This window comes from Echinops telfairi, unplaced genomic scaffold, assembly GCF_000313985.2.
Source record: "Echinops telfairi isolate 266 unplaced genomic scaffold, ASM31398v2 ScPeMD7_3;HRSCAF=10, whole genome shotgun sequence".
Classification (NCBI taxonomy): domain Eukaryota; kingdom Metazoa; phylum Chordata; class Mammalia; order Afrosoricida; family Tenrecidae; genus Echinops; species Echinops telfairi.
Window position 1 is genome coordinate 27,076,610 of NW_022103899.1, and position 12,333 is coordinate 27,088,942.

The 12,333-nt window shown below is 42.7% G+C and overlaps 1 protein-coding gene across 7 annotated transcripts in view; it reads left to right on the forward strand.

The window, feature by feature from the left end:
- CFLAR (CASP8 and FADD like apoptosis regulator) overlaps positions 1–12,333 on the forward strand; it is a 50,817-nt gene that overhangs the window by 24,125 nt on the left and 14,359 nt on the right. For 6 of the 7 annotated variants that reach the window (XM_045295322.1, XM_045295350.1, XM_045295337.1 and 3 more), the window contains exons 4-8: positions 419–554; positions 1,740–1,828; positions 5,516–5,579; positions 9,332–9,381; positions 10,469–10,550. In XM_045295322.1, the coding sequence (XP_045151257.1) occupies positions 419–554; positions 1,740–1,828; positions 5,516–5,579; positions 9,332–9,381; positions 10,469–10,550 (421 nt within the window). The remainder of the gene's footprint in view (positions 1–418; positions 555–1,739; positions 1,829–5,515; positions 5,580–9,331; positions 9,382–10,468; positions 10,551–12,333) is intronic. The other variant, XM_004701744.3, reaches the window with a different exon arrangement.

The window sequence follows — 12,333 nt, forward strand, 5'->3', positions numbered from 1 at the left end:
AAGGACACTGCGCAATTAGGGTTTTTCTCACAAGATCTTTCTCCCCAGGTGCTTTCTTCCTCCCCCTTTCAAGGAAGTCTCTAGAGTTTTCCAGCCTGCCCTTTTAGAGGCTGGAAAGTCAGGAGGACTTTGTTTTGGGGGTGTTCTCATGACAGTTCTCCTTGATGACAGAAGATAGCCCATGTGTCTCTCCCAAACTTAGATGCCGTTGGGCCACCAAAGACTTAACCATCACCCCTTTTCTGAGCCAAACCCTGAAGAATCTTTTCTTCTCATAGCCATAGGTGGACTAGAAAACAGAGATGTCTTCTCTAGCGCCACTGAAGGGACATGCTCTTCTGTGTGAAACCCCATGGTCTGTATCATGTCCTCGTTGCCAGCTCGACTGACATGTGTTTCTTGTTGGTGGCTTTCCTAGAGTTTCCTGGATCTTGTGGTTGAACTGGAGAAACAGAATCTGGTTGCTCCAGATCATTTGGATCTACTAGAAACATGCCTAAAGACCATCCACAGAATAGACCTGAAGACAAAAGTGCAGAAATACAAGCAATCGGGTAAGAAGAGTGTTAGCTTTCTACTGGTCTAAAGGAAGTAACTTCTGCCACGTTGGTATGATTGTAAAGAGAGATTCGTTTGTTGAATGAGTGCGTGGACTGGACCCTGAAAGTCCACCTCCCCCAGTAGCACATGGCTGAAGAGCATGTCCGTTCATATCTGCTGGCTCCATAACCTCTTAGCCATGACCACAGCACCTCAGCCCTTTGCAAAATGCCCCATGCAATTCTTAATGTTCTTGGCCTTCAGCACTCCAGTTAGCTGGACTAGCTGCAGCCATTCTGGACTTTTCCAGTGTGTGCTAAATCCTGCTGTCTCTCTGTAGAGTTTGGCATGGCCACCATCCAACAATGAGTGATATCCTGTCACCAGGGTCCCATCGATGCCCTGTATATTACTGGTTTCACAAGCCCCATCAGGATCCCATCGATGCCCTGTATATTACTGGTTTCACAAGCCCCATCAGGATCCCATCGATGCCCTGTATATTACTGGTTTCACAAGCCCCATCAGGATCCCATCGATGCCCTGTATATTACTGGTTTCACAAGCCCCGCTCATGGAACAAGGCATCTTCAGTGTCAGCTGATAACCCCTCGCTGCATAAAGGGACTGAGCTCACACTGCCTTCCCTCACCTGGTCCTTCTCCCATTCTCTTGTAGCTTCCGCCATGGTGTGAGCTCTGTTAATTGCCCACTGTCATCATAGAGTCACTGTGGCTGAGACCCAGGGGTCTAAAAGTCCCTCTTACAAACAAACAAATCCACTGCCATCCAGTCGATCCCGACTTACAGTGACCCTATGACACAGGGATTCTCAGTCTGTAACAGTTTTAGGACTAGAAGCCTTCATCTTTCTCCCCCACAGTGGCTGGTGGTTTCAAACTGCTGACCTTTTGGTTGGCAGCCCAATACGTAATCCACTGTGCCACCAGGGCTCCTACATACTTCTACGTATCTGATACAGGAACAAGAACAGGAGTAGCTTCTTTAATCTGTTCTTAATAACCTTTGGTGAACCCATATTTTAGTTCAGTAAGATGCCTGGGAAGTTTTGGATATTTTGAAAAATGGTCCCTTTTCAATATGATTGCTTCAGAAAAGTGACCAGGGACTGAGCCATTGTTGAGTCATTTGAAAATAACTTGTAAAATCTTAACTCAGAACTCTTCTTCTGCCTACAGCTCAAAGGGTAGCAGGGACGAGCTATGTAAATGCTTGTCAAGCATCTCTCCCAAACCTGAATTTCAAGGAACCTTCCTACAGCTTGGGGGTGAGTGCGGAGCAAATGTATGAAGTTGCAGCATGAAGCCAGTTCAGAACTTTAATAAAAACATACAGAATCCCAAAGCATGTCCTTTATTTACTATCGGGGAAAAAAACAATGATAACACAAACATGTGTTTCTTTTTAAATAAAGGTGAAATTTCTAACTCATACAGATTTATTGAGGTCATGTGGGAAAATACAGAAAAATATAAGAAGAATATGAGTCACCCCTAATCCCACTGCTCAAAGCCAACCGCTGCTAATGAGTTGGCTTATATATTTTCTTCTAGCTTCTGCACACTGGGTGTGCTTACGAGCACGTCTGTGTATACAGTAGAGTGTTTCTATTCATTGTTCATTTGGTCCTTTGAAGATTTATTTTGCAAAAAGTAGGACATAGCTGTGGACAAAAGGCCCCAAAGGCACTAGAAAAGGCCTTCACAGGATGTTTTCCTCCTTCCCCTCGAGCACGGATGCCGGTTCCTTTCTGGAAACTCGGCTGCTGGTACCCAGTTCCGTCTCTAACCATCCAGATAGTCTGTACGCATAATCCTCAGTTTTACTTTTGCCTTTTGTACACATGGTTGCACACAGCTCCCCTCATCCCAATGTGAAACTGTCTCTATGTAATCATTATTTTAACGTCTGGACATTAAAATAACATTCCATTTGCTAGTTGTATCACAAGGTGTTGAACCCTTTCCTCGTTGATGGGTATTTACCATCGTTTTTGGAAATGACATACCCACACACGGAGGGGGGCTGATGGTGGAGGAGGGCTCGGGAGGGTTGTTGCGTGGCTGGCAAAAAGCATGTCCCGTGTATGCCCGTGTATGCTGTTTGTGTAAACATATGATACATCGTTCCCAGTCTTTGGTCACTACTAACAATGCTTCAGTAAATGTGCTTGCACTAACCTCACTATGCATTCTTGTTTTGATTGAGCTTATGTTAAGAATATTGAGGGTGGGCAGTGAGTGATGAAATAAAACCTTCCTTTCTGGTTTGTGAACAAGCATTCATATCTCATAGTCGTTTGGGGCTGTTGTGTTAGCCGTAGATAGTACAGGGTCTCTTTAGAAGTATTCTTTTGTTTTAACCTTCCTTCTTTCTTTTCTTTTTCTGTAATAATTATAATACCCTTGTGTGTACAAAGTCCTAAGTTTAACCTCTCCTTGTAAAGCTTTTCTTTTTTCTTTAAAACAAAACAAAATAAAAACGTTCTTACTGAATCCGGTGAAGTTTTACAGAGCAGATCAGTTTTTTGCTGAACAGCTTCTACCCATTTTGCTTCATGTCATTGTAATTCCCACCATGTAACTCATCCCCTTCCGCTTTGGGTTTCCTCTTTCCATCCCACCCCCTTGCCTAACGCTTCTCAACTTTGTCCTTGGGTAAATGCTGTCACCCCTCCCTGCTCTTTGCGACTGGTTATTGTGCTGTGGATGATGATTTACAGTGGGTCATAAGAGTTACATTCAGCAATGCATATGGTTAATCTTCTTTGGAGAAGGTAAACTTTGACCTCATCCACATGCCCATAAAAAGATAGGAGGAATCTGTCGCGTGGACTTAGACAGTGCAAGCACTTTCATAAAAGTAAGTGATGACAACATGTGAACGGCCCCTGTAGTATAAACAGATGCATGGAGAGTGCGCACAGTAGAAGTGCAGAGCTGAAATGGGGTTAAGGGTTATAGTGACCACGCTCATTTATCAAATAAGATAACAAAGGGCTAAAGAGCATTACGATGTTGTCCAATTCTAATTACTGGTAGTACTAGACCCAGCCCATACAACTCTTGCTGTGCCATGTCATAGTTAATAAACAGCATTATGAGTTATACCATCACTGAGGTATTTCATGCTTTCTTGAAGAATAAAATTGTGTTGAACCCTTTCCTCGTTGATGGGTATTTACCATCGTTTTTGGAAATGACATACCCACACACGGAGGGGGGGTGATGGTGGAGGAGGGCTCAGGAGGGCTGTTGCATGGCTGGCAAAAAGCATGTTACGTGTATGCTGTTTGTGTAAAAATATGATACATCATTCCCAATCTTTGGTCACTACTAACAATGCTTCAATAAATATGCTTGTACTAACCTCACTATAAAAAATTTCAGATTCAGATCAGATTTTCTGCGGTTTCTCTGCTATTATCTACTGAATATAAGTTATACTGTTAAACTTTGTTACAAGTCTGCCATGCTTGGACTGTTCTCTATTTGGTAAGTGAAGCTATTACTATTGAAATATAGCCTATTGGGAACCCTGTGTTCTGTATAATTTTCTCTTTGCCTGTATTTAATCTGGGACCTGGATCATTTATTCATTTAGTAGGCAGGCACTCTGGTTTATGAATTTATCACATATCTAGGAGCTAAATGCCTGGGTGTTTGCTCATACATGGCTATAAAAATGCTTTTGAAATTATAGTATCATTAAATGGCACATGATATCAATGCATTATCCATAAAAGACTGCATGACTCTGCAATGGAATGCTTTTAAAATCTTCCTTTGATTTGGCCTTTTATCTCTTTAATAATATGTATATGTAAAAGTGGGCCAAACTCTTTCTAATTTGAAAGGGATTTTTACAGTCCATGGATTCCATTATCTCTTACTTCCATTGTTCCAGGGATTTTTTGAGGTTCCCTCTTAGGCCTGGCCTCTGGCTAAATGAGTGATCATCAGTGATCAAATCAGCTGGCATGATTTCTTCCATTTAGACCTATGAACTTAGCTACAGCCACTGCTTTACCAAGTGCACTCTGTCCCTTTTGCCAGGACAGTCACAGAGGAAAGCTATCATTTGAAAGCTGCATGTATCAGATGGTTGAAAGTATAGCCCCATTCTAGCCCTCAGAAGTATACCTAATTATCCAACATGAAACAAACATGTTGCATATGTACACTGAGCTAACTAGGCAATTACAGAAAAGCAATAAGTAGACATTTAGTAAGTGCTTCCTATGTATGAGGCACTGTGCTAAGTGCTCGGTGTACATTCAGCCTTCACAATGACCCGATGCTGATCCTCATTCTGTCCGTGAAGACATGGACGTGGGGTAAATAACTGGCTCTGATGACATCGCTAGCCAGCGGCAGACTCCAGATGCACAAGCTAGGCTTGTGCGGCCCAGGCGCCCGCTCGGTGCTATGCCATGCTTTGCCTCAAGAAGCAGGTTGAGTGCCACTCTCACGCTCTAACGGCTTGCTCTAACCGGGAGCTCCTTCAGCATCTATTCTATACCATCTGATTTTATTGAGCGGTTTGAAGTACTCGGATAGGCTAGCTTAAGATACTGTCATTTCACTTTTTAAAAGACATGCCGCCATGTTCTTTGGCTATATAAAATAAATGGGATTTATGACATTAATGACGCTTGCTAGAAAAAGAGAGGGGCCTCAACTCGATGGCCTGACACAATGGCTGCAGCAATGAGCTCCAACACAACAGCGGGGGTGGGGGTGGGGGGGCGCAGGGACAGGCCCGGCTTCATTGCATTGTACAGACGTTTCTCTGACCTGGAACCGACAGCCACAATCCGCAGATCACTGAACCGGGAGTGGGGTGTGTTGATCTCTTTTCCGGGTAGGAAACCTACTGAGGTGCTTAACGAGGTGTACTAGTATTGTCGTGCTTCTGAAAAAGCTCACAGGGAGTGTGACTTTGCTCTTTTTAGTTGAAGCTACAGAAAGAAAGCAGTAAAGAACAAAGAAGGACGGTGGGACAACATGGTATTCAAAGTAAGGCTGATTTTTTTTTTTAAGTATTCTTTATAAATCCTTGATATTTCAAGTGAAACATGTTTCACTTTTAAAGTTTCCACGGCCTTTAATTTGTTTATCTTAAATGTTGCCATATCTTTATCTCCAACTTCTGATTAAGCTCTTAAAATAAAAAGCAGTTAAACTCAGTTATTTGTTGGTATTTCTAGTTATCTATGAAACTAGCTTGTTTAAAAGTAAACACCCCTATGTAAGAGCCCCCAATAAAAGTATTTTATATATATATATATTTAAAGGTGAAAAAAAAAAGTAAACACCCCTTTACCAGCTGTAAGACTAGGTCATGTTTAGTATTCCCCAAACATCTAGTACAGGAAGGAGAAAGAAGAAGAGGAACTTGTTTCGTGGCCCATTTAATACAACGGTGCACTACAGGTGACCCCTCAGCCACCCCACCCAAAAGAAAACCTACAATAAAACGTAGCGATTTCAACCCATGATCTCTCTCCTCCCTCAAAACACCAGCACTTGACCCCCAAAGCTTTTCTGAAAGTCTCTTTCTGTTGCCTTTCTTGTTTCCTCCCTCGGAAGTAAGGGCTGAGACCATCGGACAGTTGCTCTCAGCTCTAGAATTCCAGGAAGCATTTGATAGGACAGGAGGGCTTCTGGTTGATGAGAGGGGTGGGGTTATCCTGTGTGCAATGGTGGGGTCAGGGACAGGGTGGTGTTCTGATGGGAGGGAGGGTCCCCACTACACCACTATCTCTATGACTCAGCTTCCATATGGTCAGCATGCACCCGGAGACAGAAGCATTTTGCCCACATTAGCCAGCTGGCACAGCTCCTGCCTGCCTGTCACTCGCTACCTAGTGTTCAGTTTCCCGTAAAAGCTGTTGAGGAGCCAATGTATTCCTGAAGTGACAACACATTTCTTAGAACACGGATGAAGTGGCGGGAGCAGCATTCTGGAAGCTGTTGGAAGGGAAATGAGGAGGCTTTATCAGACAGGACAGGAATGAAGAAACAACCGAGGTCCTTTCCGGTGCACTCCCCGATGGGAGCTTCTATTTGATCATAATTATAGAGGCGAGGTGAGCGAGCCACTCAGCACTGCCTGGTGATCTGTTAGGAGAGCGAGGCAAACCTGGCTTTTGCCTAGGCTTGGTTTATTCACAAATACGAGAAAAAAGCATCCTGAGACCTGGACCTTAATCTTGGTGACCAGACTCTTAAGATGGCCAAATGAAGTATTCACATGATTTGGTCTTCCAAATGGATTTCAGCTGAGTGATGATGGCAACTACAAGGGATAAGTTCTTGCTAAGTGCCTTCACCCGAGACAGACGTAGTACATAGTTTCATGGTTCTGTGAACCTTTTTTTCTTTTTTGCCATTATAACACACGATTGTTAAATATAAAGTAGGTAGTAAAGTGAACTTTTCCTTGAATTCCAACTACCCAAGGTAGCTACTGTTAATTTTTAACTTATGTACTAATATATGCTTAATTTTTAAAAATACAACTATGTATTTTAAGTACATGGGATCAGTCCTACACATATTTCTTTCGTTTAACAGTTTTATTAGCATGCCATCCACATGTCATACGATTCAATTATTTACTCATATCAAGAAGAGCTGTATAATTATCACCATTCAATTCTAGAACACATTCTTCCTTGTACTCATTCATGTAATTTTTTTTAATTGTGGCAAAATACACACAACAAAACATTCTCCAATTCCACAGCTTCCACATGTACAATTCATGTGCCATTGATGACACTCATGTTGCACGACTGTACAACAATTATTGATGGCCTTTCCAAACTACTCCACCACCACTGACGTACACTCAGCGCCCCCAAGCTGCAGCTCTTCCTCCTTCACCGTGGGAACCACTGGTCAAGTCTGGTTTCTTTTTTTCTTTCAGTAGTTTTCTTCATAATATTTACACATCATACACTTCCATGGTTAAATCGCTTTTTAAAAGAGTTGTATATACATCATCACAACTCTTTTAAGAGGTGATTTAACTATGGAAGTGCTTTCTCCTCCCTCCTGCATTCACTGTTTGCTCCCCAAATCCGCCCCCGCCCCCCATGTCCCTTCCACATCCCGGATAAAGTATTGCATCTCTATGCAGCCACTCCTTCTGTGCTTCACAAACTGGGATGCCCAATAGAAACGATAAAATACAAAACAAAATGGCAAGAAGAAAATCATAATACAAAAATAAAAGTATGAATAAAGCATAACAAAGAAAAGACCACCATCAATATTTAAAAGGCCAGAGAAGACATTTCTTTGAGCAGTACTTTAGCCGAGAGCAAATTCGGGTTGGGTCAAGAGGAAGGTAGTCTGACAAAGTATCATATACCATGGTTTGATCCACCATAATCAAGTTTCCAATCATCTCTGTCTGATAGGAAAGCTGTCCCTTGCCTGTGGCTAGAGGGGACCTACCAGAGGCTTAATTTACCTATAGATGGATTTTGGGCTCCCCCTATCCTCCATAGTCTTCTATAAATTGGGTATTCACCTACACATATTATTTAAGAACCCATATTTTTCATGTAATAGCTCTTGTATATTTTCATGTCAAAAACATGAAACTGCCCTTCTGCTTTTTAACTTTATTTAGTCTTCCACTATATGTACAATGATTTATTTAAGCAATTTCATGTTGGTAGACTTTTAGGTTCTTTCTAATTGGGGGTCAGTATAGACCATCATTCAGTTAACAGTCTTTGCATATATTTTTGTACAGTTCCTTTATTGTTTCCTTCGGATAAACTTCTGAGAACTGAATGATGCCCATTAAAGAGTCTGTTTTTACTGATACCACATTAGCCTTTGAAAGTGCTAACCTTCCCAAAGCACAACCAATAGTGGCGTTGTGGTTGCTGGCCTGTAGACAGTATTTCTCACTCCTGCAACGATCTGGCAGGTTTGGGTATCTTCTTCTGGAGGATGAAACACCGAGAAGTAAGCAGCCCACGGCAACAGGACTTGTCGGTGGTGGGGTTTGGGCCAGCCCTTATGGCTTCAAAGCTGGTGGTGCCTCCAACTCACCTCATGTTAGCCAATAAAATTTGCTTTAGGCTCATCTACATTTGCCAGACTCACTGTCTCCTATCTTTTTCCATGGCCTTTTTATTTCAGGATAAGGGTGGGGAACCCTTTTCCTGCCAAGGGCCATTTAGCTATTTATAATATCATTCTTGGGCCAGACTGGTCAGTTAATTAACTTATCCGTAGTGTGATGGTTGGAACGGCTGCTCCTAGATGAGGTGTGAGATGTAAACTGGTGTTGATGTTCCCCACCTTTGTTTTAGGTTCTTGATTTAACACTGGACTAAGCAAACAGAATCATCTGTCTTATAAATAGCAAAGACATGTAAACTTTCTCTTTGAGATCTCTAAGATGGTTCCCTTTAAGCATTATACACGGTTTTAGCACACACTGAAGTTAATATTGTGGAGTGGTGAAGATATTAGGTCCTTCCCATTGGAGACAGAGAAGAGAGAAAGATTTCTTCTCCTTTGTTATTTAAAGAGTTTTTTCTATACCACACCTGTGTTCTATAGAAAGCATAGGGCATGCTTTCTTATCAGCTAAGCTCCTCAGGGTGCGGTCTAACTAGGAAAAGAAGGGAGAGTGGGAGAAACTAGGGCGTAGAGCAACTGTGATGGAAAGAAGCTCAGCCGGCACGGAGAGGGCTTGCTTTTCCTTCAGCTCTGTGACCGACTCTTCTCTCCTCCTGCAGGAGGACCAGTGAAGACAGCCATCCAGGAGTCGGGAGCGTTTCTGCCTGTGGTACGGGATGATGTGACTGTGTGTAGGCACCCTCCCTGCGGAGAACACTGCCTTCTTTAAAGCGATCTAACCATTAAGAGTCCCTTTTACAACAACAGGGTGCTGAGTGCTGTTCTCCTGAGAAGGCTTTCCCGGGGAACTTGAGAAAGACGGCAAAGTGGCTACACTAGGGACCATTGCAGTGCCAGGACACTGCAAAGTAGCACGCTGTCTCTCTGCTGCATGATGACTGCTGAGCATATAAGCAGGCAGTGACACTGACCCTGGACTCACTCTGGATCTTTCTGAGACTGCCACTTCTCTGTAAGAAGAGACGCGAGAAGGCCTTGTCTCACTTCTTGAGGTCAGGTTACTGTTCAAACATGCTCCATCTTGCTCTCTGCTTCAAATGATTTTTATTCCATAAAGCTGAGCCATGTGGAGACTTCAGTTTTCATTAAACTTAAAAGAGAGTGCATTACTTTTTTGTTTTGTTTTGTACTTTGGCTTTTTCTTTAAATTTGTAATCATTTTATTGGGAACTCTTACAGATAGCATGACACTCCATAGTTCAATCACACCAAGCAGTACTGTACAATTGCTACCACATTCAGTTTCAAAGCATTTTCTTTCTACTCGAACTCCTTATTATCAGCTCTCCATTTATCCCTTCCCTCCCCCTCCCCCTGGGATTCCCCTCTCCCTGCCCTCCCCCCCAAATTGTACACAATCCAATATGTCCATTCACATACAACTCAGGGAGCCATTACTTCTGTTACTGTTTCTGAAGGGTTGTCTATCTTGGCTTTCATGTACCAAGCGATCTTAAATATACCAATGAACAAACACAAATCAAACACGATCAATGAGGTAAAACAAAAACCATAATAGTAAGGGGAGGAAATATACTACACCCTGTATTTATCATCCCTTCCATGTGCACTACTATTAAGAGAAGCAAAATGTAATATTAATGGGAACTGTCAGTCATGATGTCAGGCTGAGTATACTGAGTGTCCTGCCAAAGAGATATTTAAGGATATTCAGAATGGGCTTTTAAGGAACAGAGCAATGTGCAGTCTTTAACCCCCCTGGCTTTCATTTCTAGCATATACCTGAAGAAATATACAGGATGCAGAGCAAGCCCCTAGGAATCTGCCTGATAATCAATTGCATTGACACGGACACAGGTAGGTGTTTATGATGCAGATCAACTGATGTCCCCACAGTGAGATCATGGCATAGGCAAGCCGTAGCAATCAGAGTGATCAATGCTAGCTGCTGTAACCAATCACTGCAAAAATCTGTGGCTTAATACAAAGAAGGTTTATTTCCCACTCATGTCACAGTCTAATGGGGACTGGGTAGGGGGAGCTTTGTTCCATATGACTTGTCAGTGGCTCCATCAACTTTGGAAGCTTTGAAGTCTTCTGGAGGGCCCTCTATCTCTGATTGGAAGATGAAGGAAGAGAGAATACTTGTAGGATCTCACAAGGGATTTAGGTACCAGACCTGAAAGTCACCATCACGTCTAACCACAGTCAATTGATTGAAATGTGAAACTGGCCCCATCTAATTGCTAGGGACATGAGAATTAGTCAGCTGTGTGTTAGGAGGAAAAGAAATAGGGTTTGGTGACCCCATAGCCATGTCTGTGCTATACAGGCTGAGCTCATGGAAGTTGTTGAGCTTTGGTCTTGTCTTCTCATCCTGGCTATTGCAGCAAGGAGGAGTCCTGGGTTCCAGAGGGGCACTGGCAATGGGAGGCTTTCTGGCTCCACATTGTCAGATTCCCCATCATTTCACTTAGACCAAGAAAGCTTTCCCAGGGCTCACTACAAATAGGACCAATGTGCGTTCACTTCAGAGCGCCTGGGGTATGGTCTGAGGAAAGCAGCATTTAGTTTTGCCTGCCTTATTTTGGCGTGCACTGAGTCGATTCTACCTTCTTGGGCATGACCACTGTTTGATCCTGAATTGATAGTTTCAGTTGATTTCAGATGTCTGACTCAAACAGAATCATCACTGGTGATACATCCAAAAAGAATGGAATAACATTGTTTAGTGTGATAATAATTTTCTTCCTTGAGGAAAGTGACTACATTTCTAGCAGCTGGCCAACTTTTCAACATTCTCATAGAATGAGCCAGGCTATCTTTTAGGCTCACTGGCATGGTAAAACTGGCAGCCGGGTGGTGCGATAGTTAAGAGCTTGGCTGTTAACCAAATGGTTGATGGTGAAACCCATCAGCTACTCTCTGGGAAAAAGATGTGGCAGCTGGTTTCGGTACAGTTATAATCACGAAAACCCTATGGGGCAGGAGTCCGAATCGACTGGACAGCAGTGGGTCTGGTTTGGGTAAATGTAACCAGGGTGCTTTACGGGATGAGCATCTTCAGAGAAAAGCAAACCAGCCAACATTAGGCAGGATTTCCTCAGATTCCCAATGGGATTCCATTTTCTCCTCTCCTATTTCTGGTTAGATGTGAGAAATACTGTCTCCTCAGCTACCGATAGGTGTTCGTTCTTTTTTTAGCCATCAATACTCATATGAGCATGAGCAAACATTTCTTAATGAGTCACCTTCTGTTTTAAGAGAGGTTATGTAATTGTCCTCCATGTTCTGGTTTCTTCAGCAGCAGGAAAGTTCCCAATTGCATATAGTGATGTCTCTCTTTTACAGTAAGAGAATCATAAAGCCAGGATCTTCTGTGAATTGATGAACGAGGTTAATTGTGGCCAAAATTCAGTGTCTGCTCCCTTCCCTTGCTATGTTGTGACTGTGTGAGCAAGGACTGACTGCAGAGTTGTCTTTTTAAAAAAAATCTCATGATTAATAGGTTTATTAATGAAGTAAACAAGTTGTAATGCCAGTGAGAAAAGCCTAGGATAATTGTCTATCAGGACAGGTGACAAAGTTCTTTCAGGCCTGCTAATAAATGCCCAGAGGGGCAGACCACTCTGAAGGCACA